Genomic DNA, 18,203 nt, shown 5'->3' on the forward strand with positions numbered 1-18,203 from the left:
ACCGGCCGCGTTTGCCGATCGTTAATTGTAATTTGTTTTAAATAATTTTAATAATTTACGCAACCGGAACGTCCGCTCTGCGGACCTCGGCGCGGTCACCCGGGACCCCCGGGTGCGCGCGGGTTGCGAAACGATGTAACGGAACAGAACCGCCGATCCCTTCACCGGACCACGTGTCCGGACCTTTGAAGTGATGTATCGTTTCCGGACCCACCGGTGGGGTGGTAATGGGCCACGGATAAATTATAAGACCCTTGGAGCCGAAAGCGAAGAAAAAAGCAACATCGAACAAAAGGATATGCTGCGGCACCGGCGGGAGGACCCCCCAAAAAAACAGGGTGGATGCATGTGGACAATGGCATGTAACAAGAGGCCCAATATTAGTCCCATTAAAACAAAATAGCTTCATTATTTTATTACTGCGTCAGTGTTTGGAACATTTATTTTGTCCGGCGCGCCCTGTGTGCAGGGGATTACTGCTCTCGACTCCGATTACGCCGATTAAGGAGCGGGATTGGGGATTGTCCATCATCCTTCCGACCAGGGGCTTACAACGGGTCCGTCCTGTGTCCGTCCGAGTGATGTGCACACAATCAATACAGAGCTTACTGGAGCTGTCCTTCCGTCCGCACAGTAAGCTTTGGATCCATTGTGCTCAATCTCAGCAAGCCGGCCTCCTGAGCTGATCCTGTGAAGCAACTCGACAAAGAACCAAGCGACGACGAGAAGCGAAAAATCCGATGATTATTAACCTTCTCAGATTGTTTACATCGGGCTCTCGGGGATCTGACAGGCGTGGCTAGTTGCAAAAAGTGTCATGGCAATTGAAGCCAATGGACAAGGAGTAATAGGATCCGGCAGCATTCGAACGCTCGACTCGGACCCCCGGACGGGAAGCCCAAAACTATCCAGACGCATACGGAACGGAAGCACTAACTAACTGTCTTTTTCGAGTGGAACGGCTACGGCTCCCGTCTTTGTGTCGGAAAGGAACGAGAACCCGTCGGACGTCTACTGAAATCCTATCTTCTTCATCTGGCAGGACGGACGAGCTGACTCGCAGACCGACCGACGTCCACTGATATCAAAGCGCCCTGTCACAATCAACAAATCCAACAGTCAATGGCAACACAGGGCCCAGGGCTTTGATTCTGGTTTCTTTTCCGGTTGCTGCTGCCGGTGCCGGGTTATGCCGGGCACCGAATCCTTTTGATTGCAAATATTTACAACAATAATATTATAGATGGACTTTATGCGAGGTGTGATTGTTTCTGCCAGTGTCAGCCCCAGCCCGGTCGGTGGCCGGTGGCGCGGTGTGTGTAAAATGAATCCTTGAAGCAAACAAAGAAGTGACGAGCGGTGATACCTTTTCCGAAGCCCTCCCGAAGGTGCCGGCTACACGTACGTACGCAAACAAGCCCCTCAATCGGAGCGCACCGGAACATGTTGCATGTCCTTTTCCCGGTCGCCCGGTCACCGCCAGAAGTGGTCAGCTCTCGTGGTGGGTTGGCGATTGGAAACAAATGAAACGAATACTCCCCGGATCACCGCCACCGGTTGGTGGTCGGGACTCGGGGCGACTGCGGACCGAAAAGTTCCCACAAAACCCACCCAACGGTTCGATGTTGGCTGCTGACTGCAAATGATAGTTTGCGGTTTGCTGGGTCCAGTTTTTTGGCTGCCCCCCCTGCGGGAAGATCTGGTCAAGATGGGTTTCGGGGCGGCGGCCGATGGACAGTTTTCGATTTCGCCTCCGGTCCGACGAAGCCAACTTCTGATAAATATTGTTTCACTTGTTTCGGTTTCTCCTGTTTGCGATTTGTTCAAATATTGAACTTGTCCCGGTGGCCGGCCAGTCGCTTGGATTCGACCACCCGTCGTGGTATTTTATCGATCGTTGCTGTGCCGGGTGAAAGAAAAGAAATGCTGTCCTCTCACGCAGATCGTTAGCCGAGAGTTATTGGTCGCGGATGGTCGACGGTGCGGACGACAGCAGCTGAACGATTTAAGCAAATCATTAATTCCATCATTAACCGTCAGAATGGGACCGCACTTGGCTGGTGCTGGGTGGGCGCTTTGGCTTCGACCATTATCGACCTTTGGAGCGCCTGACAAAACTCGCGGGTCGGGGTCCATAAATTCGGGGTTTTAAACCTAGGTCCCCGTGCCTAGGGCCGCGAAGCGAATTTCGCACGGCATTGGAATCCTCTTTAATTAACTCCGACTTCCGGCACCGGGGTGCGACGGATAGTTGGGCCTCGGTTCCGCCGGGCGAGCAGAGAAAAGGGTGTCACTGACGACTCTGTGTGCTCTTGTGGCGAAATCAACGCACTCACTTCAATCTTCAATGTTGGGACGCGCGCACCGTCTCGTTAGGCCCATAAAAACAATACTAATATGTAAAACAGCAATAAATTATAGACGAGTCGACACATTTCACCCTCGCGCGCGTCGCGGTCTCGCTCGCACTCTAAAAATATCCTTTACGGCGGCGATCGTTCGGGTGGTGCATTTGTTCTGCGGTGGTCGAATTAACCGACGACTTTCACCGCGTCTTATTAGGGTAGCCCATCACCCATCACCCAGGGGACCGGCCCGGTTGCGGCACGCATCGCCGGCACGAAGAATAGTTTCAGCGACGCAGTACGAAGAACGTCTTGAGACGACGGCCTTGGTCGGTTCGCCGGTATGCACCGAGCACGGATTTGTTGCGCACGGTGACGCTCGCCCGCGCACTGATCCACCATAACCTATGATAAAAGATTAAGAGATGCTTTATCGTCTCCGAGGGCGCGCGCGAAGGCGGCCCACCGTTACTACGTGGACCGAAAAGTAACGAGGCGGTAGTGTGTAACTATGAAGGCAAATAAAATGCAGTCTTCAATAAAGCAGAGCTCCCTCGAAATTTTGGACGCCTTTATACAGGGTGTTAAGACTTGGAGATGGAAATGTCAAATAACTCCACCATTTTTTAATCGATTTTGACATATCAGTCAGATTCTGAAACGTCGATGTGTGCCATTTTAGTCATGGATCAATTTACGGTAAAACAGTGGACTGAAACTGGAGCGCTGTACATTGAAAATAATCATTCTATTTGGACAACTGTGAAAACTGTGCGTCCTTATTGCTGCGCAATGTCTTCTGACTTCTTTCTGTGGGGCTATTTGAAGAGTAAAGTGTGTGCCACCAAACCGAATATTATTGAAGAACTAAAACCTAATATCACAGCGAAAATGGCTGCTATTATGACCGAAATGTTATCAAAAACAATGAAAAGTGTCAAAAAAAGAGCCTCTTTTTGTGTGTCAAATGGAGGCAATTATTTGAACGATATTGTATTCTGAGTAAATTATAAATAAACGACATTCTATAGCCTAAAAAAAATCTTGTTCATTTTTCAAAATCGACTAAGAAATGACGGAGTTATTTGACATTTCAATCTCTTAACGTCTTAATGGAACACCCTGTAGTTTTTGAATACATTTGTCCATCCAAGTGACCAACTTTAGCCGTTTTAGAAATCGAATCATTTAACAACAGGTCAACTTGTTAAAATTATTGATACAAAACTGCGGATTCGAAAACGGTCATTTTTCTAGTCAAATTTTATTCAACGACTAGGCACATTTTCCACATGGCGACTACGAAAATTGCCGCATCTGGAGCACTGAACACCCAACAATCGGTTGAAGAGATGCCGTTATATCCACAAAAGGTTAATGTAAGATGCGCATTATGGGCTCGCTCCTTTCATAGGTCAATACGGTCCTTTACGGTCAATTCCGAGCGATATCGCCAGATGATAAAGAATTTTCTTTAAGATATTCATCATGATCATGCGATTTGGTACCGTTGAACTTTTTCTTTGTGGGGCTACGAAAAAGACTGTGTTTATAATGATAAGCTTGCAACTTTGGAGTATTAGAAAAATAACATCACATAAATAACGTTATCAGAATCTACTGTTGCCATTGATCCCGAGACGGCCATCTGAACGATAGTGTGCTTCACGCGTAACGGCAAAGAACAGACTTTATGATAAAAGAAATTTAATTAAAAACTTAATTTTTCATGTGCTTTTTAAAGACCATTTCACAGACCTTCAGTTCATTTACTGTCGAAGAGGTACTTAAATGACAGCAGAGCTCACACCGGAGCAGACTCACTTCTCTCCGGGCCCACGTAGTGAGCACCGCCAGACACCATTAGTCACACTCACCTTCATCGTGGCCATGGCGACAAAGCAACGGGGGCCCCACTGTGGTGTGTGATGCGAACGACACGTGAGTGTTTGACTGATCGCCGCGCAAAGATCACGAACCTTGCGGGCTTGGGTCCCAAGCCGCCCCGAAGACACACTCCAAAAACGGTGCCCCAAAAATACGCACGCCCGGAGACGGGCTACTCAATTTGTTTCCCGATGCCTCGTGGGACACGGCCCAGCTCTTCTCTCCCGTTCGAGTGGCGGTGGCGGGTCCACTTAATGGCGGGCAGAACAAATCTGCGGCGACAAAAAGAAATTTGTCGCGGCCCGCACGGCGTACTAGATCATTTCCGACGAGTGTACCAGGCGATTGATGCCACCGAGCGGCGAGCGCCCGGGTTTTTCCGGAAAATTCCCTACGGTGAGGTGGGTGAGAATCCGCCGTCGTCGTCGTCGGTGATTCATTGCCGATGGATGGTGATTTATTCGGTGATGTCACTTTCACGCACGAACGCGCGGGGCCGCTCGCGATCGATCCGCACGCATCCGCGGTCACATCGCGCACGGCGGGACGTGCCCTCTGGGTGGTGTTGGTCCATTATCTTCTTCTTGTGCCACCGTATGCCATACTTCATTTGTGTTCAATTCCGGCGGGTGTCTCTGCGTGTGTGTGTGCGTGGGTCGCTTCACGCACCACTTTGCGCCTCGCATCGGCACGCATTCCTCGGGTTTTCTTCGTTTCCCCAGCGTGTGGCTGATATTTTCGAGAGATGGGATTAAAGATTGATTTATGCGTTGCGTTCCCGATAGAGGCCCGGGTGGGACCGTGACCAAATGAGAGCACACACACACACACAGCAGGCACTTGGGTGTTGGGTGGAGTACCCTCCGTACCGCATCGATTCCACCCCGGGCTCCGGCCCACGGAAAGGTGTCAAACGAAGCACGCAGTGACATTTCGATGCTCCGAGATGTTTGCGTTTTCCTCCCGGTCCGTGGTAACGGAGGTGCTCCTCACCCGGCCCGCAGGCCATCCGAAGGATAGAGAAATGTTTTCCGAAACATACCACACACCCCGTAACAACCCCGGGGAGACCCGGGGGCCATGTGTTGTGGTTTCGCGCTGTTGCGGGCTAATTTGTTTAACTTATTCTCGGTTTTGGACGGAAAAAAGAAAACGGAAATGGAAAGCTTTTCCCCGCACCGGGATCGAAACCCCGGAGTCGGAGTCGGCCGGGGTTTTTCGGGTGGTTTTTGCAGTAATTAACTGGCTGCTGGCCGTCCGCCCGTCCGAGTGTGTGTTATCGAGTTGGCCGGATCTTTGGCCGTTTATTTCGGGATGTTTATATGCAGCCCCTGCCCGCCCGGTTGCGATTTAAAAACAACAACCCAGATTGTCGATAAATGCGGTTCTAGGATGGACGCGCCCAGGACGGACGCCTGGATTCATCAATCGCGCGCGGCTCGTGGCGGGCAAACTTTCGGTTTTAATGTGTACCAACAAACATCACGCCCGGGTCCGCGGTTCACCACCCGTCTCCATTGTTTCGCCTGTGCACCGATTGCAAGTGCATGCTCGTCAGCCATCACCCAGCCTTACCCAGACATCCGCTCCCCCCCCGGGGAGGACGATGTCGACGACAGTCGCCCGAGGCCCTGGAGGCACTGGAGGTGAATGTTTAATGAACCGAAAAAGGTGCTACCGAGGAGGCCACCACCACCACCAGCACGGCCAGGCGGTGCGTTTCTATGACAGTTGGCATGTTTTTGCGATGGCGTCGATGGGGATCCACCGGAGCACCCGCCTTTCTGGTGTGGCACGGAATTAATGTGATTTTTGAACCCATTTTTTATTTGCCACTCGCTGGCGACGACGGCGACGACGACGGAGACTCGGCAGATGCTCGCGAAAATCAAACGGCGTATGCCGCTGCCACCGCGGCCACGTCACCCGGACCGGGTTGTGGTTTGGTGGGAAAATCCCAACCTTCTTCCTTCCAGCCAGCAACCGGTTGCATTCGTCGGTCGTATTGATTAATCGAAAGCGATTCGGTCGATTTATGCTGGCGATGACGAATCGTGCGCGTCGTCTGCCGTTCGGACGCGCTCCATTTCCCAGCTTTGGAGATTCGAGGCAATCGATTCGAAGACCGTTCCGTCGCAGAAAAAAAAAAACAGAACCAACCAGGCCCGGCTCCCGGCGTGGTGCAATGTTGGGGCCCCTTTCCTTCGGGGGGGGGGCGCCGAAAATAAAACCTTGCATGTGCTTTATTGCAGTTTTATTTTAAATGCCGTTTTGGAGTTTTACAACCCGAACCCTGGCTCTGGCAGTCCGTGTCCGTGCAGCAATGGGTTTCGATTTTCCGTGTGGCTTTTTTTCCTTTCATTTGGCACGCCGCCCGGTGCCGTTGTTAGGCCCACCCAGCCCAAACCGGGCCAGAGATCTTAATGCGATATGGGGTTTGTTTTAATTAAGAATTTACAAAAATCTGCCTCTCCGCCGGGTTTTTGCTCCGTTCCGTTCCGTTCCGTTCCGTGTGACCCCCGGCGGGGAGGCTTCTAACTAATGCGGGATGGATGGCCCCGGGACTCGGGCGTTTTTCCGGGGCCGTCGAGACCACCGCAAGACACCAAATGTTTGATGCACCACCACCAACCGCCGCCGACCGTCTTATGTGAGCCGAAGAAAGAAACCGAGCAAAAAAGCCAAACCAAAGCCGAGGCAGATAAAACCCACCAAATAGTAGACCCACCGTTGCACCAAAACGGAACGGGCGCTCAAGGAACCCGGTCCCCCAGGGGCGGTGGGGGAAGTAAAAAAAACAAGAAACCGACTAGAAGGAAACTGTTAATTACTTTTTATGCTGCATTTCTGTAATGGGTTGGTGCATATGATTCAGGGCGAATGAAAACGCAAGTAAGTGTAATTGAGAGGGCTCTAATAGGGCTTAAAAGGCATGCGGCGGTGGCGGTGGCGGTGGCGGTGGCGGTGGCGCAGCGGGTTTGCGCTGTTTCTGGGGCCGACCGAGGATTTTCGGATTATGCAGCTGGACTGAGAAAATGATGTTTGATTTGTACGGTGCATGTGCAGTTCGGGATTCGTGCTCCCCGAAAGAAAATCTGAATCTGCAGCGAAAATTTATAAATTTTTCGAATAAATTACTATCAAAAAACTGCTTTGTTTTGAAATAATACTGTTTCCATAGTGAGAACTGCTAAAGTGAGAATTGCCTAGTGAGAAGTGCCAGTTTGACTTTTCGTCTCATTCCCACTGTCTCACGCTCAGAACTTGTTCGTTCACAGCCCACTGCGCTGCTGGACAGCGTTAGCTACGAATTACTTAAATGGCCAACCAGACAAACGTAGTTCCCAAAACGGTCCCTTACAATAAAAAAAGGAAAACAATAGCCCACTGTTATTAACCAACCACGAGAGCCACTAGAGAATAGATTTGCATGAATCGGTAGCGAAGCGTCTCACTATTCGCTGAGCAAGGATTCGCTGGAATCAACTAATTTGCTCACTCGGCATTCGCCACACTGCTCCTCTCTCGCCGCCTTTTCGCCCAAGAAATAATGGAAAACAAGTGAGCTACATGGAACAAAGACAGCGGAAAAAAACCCGGCACCGTGCGGACCAAAATCTTTATGGACATTTCGTTAAATGGCTCGGATAAAGGATATAAATATCGCATTTGAATATGCGCGCTTCAGCGCGCGTTTGCTGCCTTTCGTTTTTCGTTCGCTCTTCGCTCCATTCCGCCATTTGGAGCAAAGGGTGCGGCGTGTCCCCGGCGTGTGTGGGATTTTTATTTTTGCCCACACTCTCTCGGATGCACCCAACATTTATGCTGCACTCGGCAACATGTGCCGCCGACGCGCTATGCATGACGGATACGCGGACGGACTGGAAAAGCGAGCCACACTTTCCATTCATTAATTATGTTAAAAATCCTTTCCGAGCGACCGCACTGCGTGCCGGGGAGGCAGGAAAAAACGGGTCCTCCGGGATGCGCGAAAAATGAGGGAAACATGCCTGGTCCTTCATTCCGCAAGACGAATTATGATGCCGCAGGTTTTCATCTTGGGACGCGCATTCCGAGCGCTGATGGCGGTCCGAACGCCCAGCATGGCCACCCTGCCCTGTAAAGGAGCGTGGGCAGTGAATACGCGGGATGACGAGCGGTGGTCCTCCTCGGGACACAATCACAATCTTCCACGCGACCGCAGAAAAATGTGCAAAAATGTGCAACGTGCAGCATTTTCTCGGCGGTTCCCCACAATTTATGCCCGCCAAAAAGAAGAGAAGAAAAAAAAGCGAGGGCAAGGAAGTGTCACACCCGCTGCACACCCGGGTGGCGCGTCTTCGCGTGAGTGTGAAAAATCTGTGGGCCCCTAGTGCGGCCGAAACTCGGGGAACATAAATCATAAATTGTGCCACTAAATCATTGACCAGGACACCGGCAGCGGCAACCGCACCGAGCACGGTGGCGGAAAAACTAACGCGCCACGTGTTCGGTGGTTTTGCGCGCTGTGGAAAATTAGACCCATCGGAATGTGGAAGAGTTTTCCCGGTGACCCCGGACCGTGTGACGCATAGGATGTGATGTACGATCACCGTTTGGCCCCCCCGTTTGGCCCGTTGGTTGGTAAATTATTGGCAGATCCTAATTGGTTGATCTTTCACCGCGCGGTTCTCGGATCGGATTGGATCGGGGAGCGGGTTGATTCATTCAAAATCCCGAGGCCGCTCAGAACATTGCACCCGGAGTTACCTATTTATGTCACCCCCTGCTTAAGTGGGCCGCAGCCGATTGTCGATAAAAGTCGGCCCCACACCGGAGCCGGAACCGGAAGCGCTGGCGAAGCGGTTTATAATAAATCAAGTGGCATGCAATTGAACTGTCGTGTACCGTGCGTGCGTGTGTGTGTGTGCTAAAAACGGGGCCACACACTACCTTCGCGATGCGTGATTCAAATCTTTTTCTTTTCGCCAACTTTGCCCACGGCCCGGCCAGTTATTGCTGATAATTTATTCCACCCTCGGCCCGGTGGGTCGCGCCCAGGCGGCCGTGTAGTATTATTTGTTAATCACTCACGTGATTCCCATCTTGCTGGTGGGGGGGTACGTCGGCGGCACCAGGCACCAGGGGAAAGTTTTCCCTTCCTGCTCGCAAACAAATCGCACACCGGCCGGTCGGGCCGAAGAACGAACCGTCGCGGAGCGCGCCAATGACGGTGCCATTTAATCGAAGTCGAAACGTCAAAAGACAGGGGAAAAGCTTAAGCCGGTAGACGGTAGGGGCCTCCGTGTCCCGTGGGCTATCACCGACCGTGGGGCGCACCGACCGACCGAAAACATTTGCATATAAATTTCAACTTTTCTCTGATAAGAACTTTTTATTTTTATTACCTTTCATTTCTCCCACCAACAGGCGACACGGTGGCGGCGGCAGCGGCCAAGGCAGGTTGACGTGGAATTGACGAAAAAGGGCCCGGCGTCGTAAAAACCGCCGACCGAAAAGGTCCTCCCGCCTCCTTCTCGGCGATAAAGACTTTCGCGCAGCCGGGAGCCCGAGAAATGGGCGCGTGAACAAGGAGTTTCGATTCGATTCGGTTTTATAATTTGTTTCTATTTGCCAGGGACGACGACGCGCGGCGACGGTGCCACCCCGAAAAACCCGTCGAAGAACAAACGCGAACGATATTTTATCAATAAAAACATTTTCACCCATCCACCCGGGGCGTCCTGTCGCAGGACGAAAATGAGTTCTTAGCTGCGACCACACGACACAACGATTGAGTTTTTAATTCGATCAAATGCTAATGTTTTGTCATTGAGCATTGGAGTGGCCCCGGCGACGGAGGCGGCGGAGGCGGAACGGAAGGGGTGCGGTGGCCCCAACTTTCATCGAGCCATCCATTAGCGCGGGAGCGCAGCTGCGGATTGCGGACTTACACCGTAACCCCTCCCGGGCCAGGCCCACGGAAAACAAATCGAAAACAATCCACCCCACACACACACAAACCTCGAAGCTCGATCGACTTTCGACGGCGCCAGAAAACCGGTCACCGGTTGGGGGTGTGAGTGAGAGAGAGCGAAAGGAAGCGAACCCGGTCGGTTGGTCGGTCGGTGGGTGGAATGTTTGATTATATGGTTAACTTGTACCACCGTTTTTGTGCCGCATGCCGCACCAGCATATGATAGCTGCCACCCGCACACCACCCCCATGGCACACCACCCACACCCCCACTCGCCGGCCACGAAAACGCTTCTCGCGAGCGATTTCCACGAATTCGAACCGCGCGCCGACTCCATGCCGATGCTATAAATATAGCGAAAGTATGTTTTGTTTTGACACTTACGAAATTTAGACTATTTCGCCCTCGCTCGCGCTGCTTCCGCCCGCTGCAGCAGCAGACTGCGGCGGCGGCGGCGGCGGTGGCGTTGGCTTCTGCATTTCGTAAGCGACGAGTGCATCGGAGTAAATTGGAACCACGAGACACGGAGGAGTGTGGGCGAAAGAAACTCTCTCCGCGCGGCCCCGGGTTTTCCAGGGCGAGATTAAATTCTGATCAAGGAATTCGTTACGAGCCCGCCGCGCGACTCCCGCGCGTCTTGATGTCTTGTTACGGGCGTGAGCACCCAGGAAGTCTGGAATGGTCCCGGGTGGCATTCGAATGACTGGGTGAATCGGCAACAGAAAATATGAATATCTTGTTGTTTTAGATTGGTTTTAAAATGAATAAATATATTTTCTAGGATTTCTACACAGTCAACTTTGACATTTGCCAGCCATCTGCGATTGCTTAGTTTTTTTGTGAACTGTTTTTGTCTTGTTGGAAGTCCTCCATCACTCGGCAATTGCTTTAACGAAGTGACAGATGACAAATGCCACAAAAGTGCGATCACATCGTCATTGATTTGCCGTTTTACTGACGTTTGTGAAGAATGTGGTGTAAATAAGCTAACCGCATGACGTATCTTTGACCGTGGCCATATTATTAACTATTTAGTGTTTCTAGAACCGACCGTATTAACCAACAACTTAATGGTTTTCCACTCTACTCGAAGTGGCCGGAGTTCGAACTGACGTCTTTCGTATAGGGCGAGCCCCAAGAGAAAAGCCTTAGTTTGCTTTACTTTACTTGGACTGCTTGGATCTTGGACTACCATAGAGACTCTCTCCACCACCATTTTCATGACATGACCAGGCCACCGGAGCCTTGCGAGGTACAGTGATGTTGCACGATAGTGAGGTCTTCATACATTGCGCGTAACTCGCTATTGTAGCGGGTTCTACATTGTCCCTCCACATATACAAACCAGAAATTAATCTGAGAATCTGCCTCTTGCACGCCACGCGGAGGGATTAGTCAGATTTGGCACACAGTTCATGTCTCCGATGCTTTACTGAGTACCGGGATTATAGAGGTTCTATATAAACGCAGCTTCGGCCGTCTCGATACGAGATGTGACCAAAACAATTTTCTCAGGCTATAGAATAACCTGTTGGCTGGCGCAAATCTGCTCTCTTATATCGTTGTTAGTGCTAACCTTTGACCACGGCTATGTCAAGATCGAGTCAAACTTTAGGTCACTTCCACGATGTTTTTGGTAGGGTTGTTGGTGATTGTGCCACGATTAATTTGGTTCTGTTCTCGTTTATCTGCAGACCAAGATCCCTCATCAGACAGCGCTGTCACCTACAATATCGATCAGCATAGGCCAGGATCTGTTAGGGATCGGTTGGTTTGCTTACTTTATTCTATTTTCTCTAATTTTAGGTATTTTTTCCTTCTATATTCGACTACACAGAAACCACAGAAATCAAATGCAGCTCTCGTGCAGGGGTTCACCCAAAGAAAACAGCACCACAGCGCTAACAACGGCCAGCCCCTTGTGCCGTGTGCCAGGTTTCGTGCGGTTTTTAATTACTAAATATGTTGACACTCGGAGCTCGAAGAAGCGCAGACAGTCAAACACCGAACTTCACCGGCTGGGTGGCAAAAAAGGCGCCGGCGAGGCAAGGCGCAACGACATAATGTACAGCGAAACATCGGTTCGGGGTTTTGTCGGTTTCCATTTCTTCGAGGCGAGCCTAGAGTCTGTCTCGCCGCTGTCTCCCGCGGAGGTAGGTTACGAATTAGCAGCTTTAGTGATATTTATAGTTTACATATTGTTTTGTCATTACTGCATAATTCATGCCACCCGAAAGCGGCATCCCCCCCCTGGGTGGTTCGCACGCGACCACCGAACCCCCCGGTGCTGGCTGCCGGGAGCACAAAGTGAGCATATTGCCAATTCCCTCCGTGCAGCCAGGACGGGATGGTGCTAAAAAGTGGCAAGATGCAGCTCGATCGTGTACCTCATTTCTCACTTGCCCGTTGCCGCAGTGCAGGACGGGACGTCCGTTTCGTTCCGAACGAAGACGCCGCACACAAAGAACGCTTTCTCCCGCCCTGCAAGACTTCGCTTCGACACGGCCCCCGGCAGAAGGATTGAATTTGTTGTGTATTGAATTTTTAAATACCAACACAACCATCGGGAACGATGTCGGGTCTGGCACCGGGAAAACCAGTCGCTTCTCGATTTGGGTAAATTAGTTCCCGTTCCGCCGGTGCTAGGACCGAGGGCGGGAAATTGCTTCAACCCACCAGCTCGGGAAGTTTTCGAAGAAAGAACTCTGCGGGCTGAAACTCGTCGTGCGCGAAGGAAGTAAAATTTACATGCTAATGATGTCCTCCCATATCGTGCGCGCCCGGTTCCCGGACGGAAGCAGATGGCCCCGGCTGAAAAGCAGGAGCCCAAAAAGGCGGCCGCCACGATAAACGTTTCAATAAATGTCGTAAATAAACGATTATTACCCGGTCGAGTCGGCGAGTATCGTGTGTCGAACTCGCCTGGCAAATCAATCGAGGCGCACCCCGGTCGGGGGGCCTCCCGGGTTGGGGGCTCGTTATAATCCTTGTTACGGCGCCCGGTTTTTACAGCCAGTGGCTGGCTGTTAAATTTTACCACAACCACAAAATCACCTCGTCCGGAGTCTCGGGTCAGGTATCAAATTCTTGAAATATTTTCACTCTAAGCAGCAGGGAACCCTGCGGAGTCCCCGGAGCCGGAAGCAACCCTCTCCGACACCTGCTGGTTCGGGCCGGGCCGGGCCGGGTGTTTTGATTTTCCCTTCCCGAGGGGTTGGAAAAGTGGCAATTTTTTCGGCTCCCCACAAAATCCGGGGCCGGCGTCGCCCGGTTTTTATGGCTTTTTATAGATCAATTTCGGATTTTACGCCTCAACTTCGACTTCCTTCGAGCCCGGCCGGGAGGGAGCGCGGTGAATCAATATCCGCCAAGCATCCGGAAGCCGGCGATTGACTCCGTGCTGGCGCCAAATCGGAACGCCGAAGGAGGCGAAAAAAAAAAAACGGTGGACGCCGCAAAACTCGATGATGGGAAAACAAACAGCTTATGACGTTATTACCACGTGTTTTCGTCCGCCACCCGCGCGCGCGTCCCGAAATCCATCACCACCCCGTAAGTCCGTAAACAAGATAATAACTTATTGACAAACCATCGCCCGTTCGACGAACGTGATATTGCGTGGGAAATTCCTCGGTTTTCCTCGGCTCCTCGGAAATTGGATATTGTTTATTCTCCATTCCATCATTCGGGGGGGCCGCCACCGCGGGGCCGGAAAAAGGATTCCGGGGCCGTGGCGCCCGGAGGGGGCGTGAAATTTGGCGGCGCCAGCAAATCAGCCGGAAAACTCATCGTCACATCCGAACCGCTTTTCGACACCCTGCCGCCGGGGTGGTTCCACCTTCCGGTTGTCCTTTTTCTGGGGGCTGGGCGTGGAAAGTTCACCTTTTGTCCGCACCACCACGACTGGTGACTGATTGGGAAAATCGAGCCGCAAAAGTGCCGTTTAAAGGTCGGGAAGTGAGCCACAAGAATAGAAAAAACCCACCATTCAAATGATTTTCTTTGCGGAAAAACGCCCCGGAAAAAAACCCACCGAAGGACAACGGACAAGAAAAGGAGCGTTTTCAATATTCTCGACGCCGCCGCCGCCGTTGAATCAAAGCAGGCCACACGACCGTGTCGGCAGACGCCTCCTTTGATCCTTGGGATGGAAAATCGGGCGATAAATCAACCCTCCCGAGGAGGGCCCCTAAGTAAACAACCGGTCCGGACGGTCAATCGAAGGCCAAGAAGGAAGTTTTCCGGTCAAACGGCACCCGGGCCCCGGGCTTGATCTTTTGCCCTTTCCGGTCGCGCTCTCCCGGCCGCTGGTCGATAAGTGGATTTACGAGTGTATCTTACTAATTCTTCCTGTCCCTCCAGCGCGCCCGGGCGCCTTCATTAGGCACGGGGAACCCGCCCCGGACAAAAAAGCCGCCCGGCCCGGGCCAAGTGAAAGTGTGAAAAGAAGGAGTCCCTTTTCTTCGGCGTTTTTTTTCGTTTTTCCTTCCTTTCTTGTTGTTCCTTGGGCCGTCCCGATCGGGAAGACGCGTCGGGGAATCAACAAGCGATTTTTATCGACTCGTTTAGTGCGTGTGTGTGCCATCCTTCGGAAAACGCGGGCAAGGATCCCGGAGAGGCCACACTCGGCGATTGGAAATGGGCATGGTCTCGATGCCGACCGCACCGATGAAGAGATTATTCCCGAAATTAGGGTGGTGGTGGGCCACAGGGGGAGGCCAATCCCACACGCTCCTCGGCCGTCCCGTAGGAAGTGAGTTGTTACGACACACGCACACCTCGCACGCTCTCTTGAGCCGGGCTATTTCTTTGCTTTCCTTCCTCCGAACGTCCTTTTCCGGGAAGACACAGTTTTCCCCCCGTTTTTTTTTCTTCCTTTTTTGGGCCGCAGCCAAACGTCAATCAGTGCGCTCCCGGCCCGAATGGGAGATCGTAAAAGGAAAACTCCATCGATGAATGGGTGTCGTCGTCCTCAATCGGTTTCTTTGGAGTTTCGCTCAAACGGGGGGCGTCCTTTCTTGGAAAACTTGGAACAACCGTCCCCGCAAAACAGGACAGGAAGGAACGCACACAAAAAAACACGGATCGCACCCCGTGGCGTACCGCACAAAAGCGGAATCCAATGAATTGTGTATAAATTATGTAATAAAAAACCGATTGTATTGTTATTTGAAACATTCTCGGTGGCGTTCGGCGGCGTTCGACGGCGTTTGGTGCTTCATTTTTTTCACCCCCCCATCATTCTATTGCCATGTTAGTCCGGTCCTTTTTTTTTTTTTTTTTTGGGGGGGGCGATGTTTTATGTTTTACTTTTATTCCCGAGTTGTGTTTTTTTGTGGCCCTGTGTTTCCCTCCGAATTGTTGACGGTTGTTTTGTTTGGCAAAGTCCTGCGATTTTTTAATAACTATGTTTTAGATCTCTCTCCGCGGCCGCTTGTGGTCAACGGGGACAACCAGCGACCGGGGGTGGAGGTTGCTGGTGGCTAAGAGGCTAAGAAAACTCTTTTCTTTCGTTCGTTGTAACATTTTCCAGCCATTTTTTGCCCGTTGTCGATCGAGAACGCTCCATCGCGCGGTTTTTTTTTGTTGCCCATTCGCCTCTCGGAGTTCGGAAAGTTTTTCATTATTTTCCAGTAAATATAAATCAAAAGCTCTCGGCGTTGGTGTGGTCAGTGGGCCGAGAGGGTGGGCCGGCCGGAAGGATGCAGCTGGTTTGCGTCCCACCGTCGTCGTCGTCACCAGCCGCAACAGAGCGCAGCCGGAAAGGACCTGTTCCTTGATTTTTTTTTTCCACCAGAGTCCGAGAACAATGGCCGACAAAGACGCATTTCCTTTCAAGCTCAGGTCCCCAGGGGCCGGGGCCGAAGATTTAATTAAAAAATGTGGTAAAATTAATCAAAGGAACAGCGTTTTTTCTTTGCGCTCCCTCGCGCTGAGAAGGGTAGAATCGATTGCGCGCGTGACCCCCTTTTCGCGTATCGAAGGACCATTGTTTGTTTGCCTCTTCCTCGATAAATAAAACCCGTTGAGCTTACCTCTCGATCCTTGGCCGATAGCTCCTCGCTGAGCGATCTCGTCCTGCCGTCCAGCACCGCGGGCTCCTTCGCGGGCGTGTCCTTGCGCTCCGGCTCGCCGTTGCTGTGACACACCACACCACCCTCGGTGGCTTCGGCCTCCCCATTGTCGGCCTCCCGATTGTCCTTCACTTTCGACCCATCGTTCGTATCTACACTCGCACTTTCACAGTCCATCTTCTCCACCCCGGGTGGCGTCGGTGTCCGCCGTTGGTGGTGGCCGTGACTGTGGTTGTTGTTGTTGCTGCTCCCGATGCAGTTGTTGTTGTTGTTGTGCGAGAGGTGCTCCAGCCCCTTCCGGTCGAGCTCCATCGGACTGACGGGTGATCGCGAATCGCTCATCGCTCGCTTCTGGTCCGACGCCGGGGGACTGGCAGGGACTTCCGGGACCCCTCGGGTGCCGATGCTGCCACTCTCCGAGACGGGCGTCGTCGAGGGTGACGGTGGCGCAATCCCGTTCTGCTCGATTATCGGTGTCGGCGACGTCGTCGTCGTCGCCGTGGTCGTCGTGGTCGGCGGAGCGATGGCGATCGCCGCACCGTCCATGCTGCCCCGGTCCGTGGTCGACAGTTTCTCCTTGAGCGAGTTTACTTCTTTTTCCGCCAACGTGGCACGCTGTAATGGAAACCCCGAGGGGGGAAATAAACGATCATTACTTTATTCAAACTGTTCCGTTTACTTTTTTTTTTCAACAACGCGCCCGACGGCTTATCTGATGGCGGACACCACATTCCACCTGCGGGCGGGGGGGAGACCCTGGGTGTCCTTCGAATGTTCTTGAAAAGATTCGAAATTAATCGCATCGAATAAAACCGCGACGCGGCCGTAGAGCGCGCGCGAGGCCATTAAAAGGCCCGGTCTTTTCGGACGCTCAATTTGTGTTTTAATTGAATTTTTACGATTGTGCGTCGTCGTCGTCGAGGTCCATTTGCGTAAACACACGCGGCGCAAGCGACGCAGGTTCCACATAACTCACCTCGCCACCATCGCCAGTAAGCCAACCTAAAGTTCATAAAAAGTAGCAGTAACTTTGGGGCCCCGAATGTCGGCCGACGACGGCGACGTGGCATCCGACAAACTTCAAACGACCGGATTCCAGCACCGCCGCCGATGCATCGTGGCCGCGTCGGACGGACAGGACGGAAATCGAAGACTAATAGACTATAAATATCGAAAACACTCGAAGCATGGCCGGCAGCGAGCATGAAATGTTGTTACAAGCCAACGGGCCCTCAAAACGCGCCGACACTTCACGGGCGATCACGATCAACTTCCCGGCCCGCGGTCCCGGGATTAGTTGCCGATCGTCTGCTGAGTAAATAAACATCTCCCGGGTGCGGGCTCTCTTTCCAGTCCGACCGACCCCCCCGTTTGATGTTGGCGCTTCGGGCGCGGACAACATCAATTTTCCAACCGACGGCCAGGGCTCCGAGGGTTTGAGTTTTCTTCGCTCCGAGCATCGAACGCGCGAAAATCGATCCAATTAGCAAGATAAACACGCGCACACACGGCTGCTGCTGCGGTGGACCGTGTTCCGAGGCCTCAAAGGATAGTGCTTAATTAATGTTGCAATTAATATTTTAATCCTGGCCTAGGATCGGTGATGCTCTCGCGAATCGCTAGCGACAAAATAAATACCCCGAAGCGGAGCGCCCGCCCGTGATCGATGGCATGTTGTGTATGTTTCGCCAACATGAAACGTGACGCGTGACGCTAGGATCGCTACCCGAAATAGATACCGGCCTACGATCGGCTCGGCGTCGATCGATGAGTGACCGACCGCGGGACCCCGTTATGGTGTTCCCCTGTTTGGGCGAACCTGGGGCAACTGATACCGCGGCCACGATACGCATCGTCCATCGCAGCAAAGTTGGTGCGCTATTTTAATCACCGACCGTCCCGACCGACCGTCCCGACCGACCGTCCCGACGGCGTGACCGC

At 52.3% G+C, this 18,203-nt stretch overlaps 1 protein-coding gene across 1 annotated transcript in view; it reads right to left on the minus strand.

The window, feature by feature from the left end:
• LOC128274589 (homeobox protein cut) overlaps nucleotides 1-18,203 on the minus strand; it is a 129,671-nt gene that overhangs the window by 55,175 nt on the left and 56,293 nt on the right. The window contains exon 2 of the mRNA XM_053012826.1: nucleotides 16,224-16,877. Within this exon, the coding sequence (XP_052868786.1) occupies nucleotides 16,224-16,877 (654 nt within the window). The remainder of the gene's footprint in view (nucleotides 1-16,223; nucleotides 16,878-18,203) is intronic.

Source organism: Anopheles cruzii, chromosome 3 (genome assembly GCF_943734635.1).
Source record: "Anopheles cruzii chromosome 3, idAnoCruzAS_RS32_06, whole genome shotgun sequence".
Classification (NCBI taxonomy): Eukaryota; Metazoa; Arthropoda; class Insecta; order Diptera; family Culicidae; genus Anopheles; species Anopheles cruzii.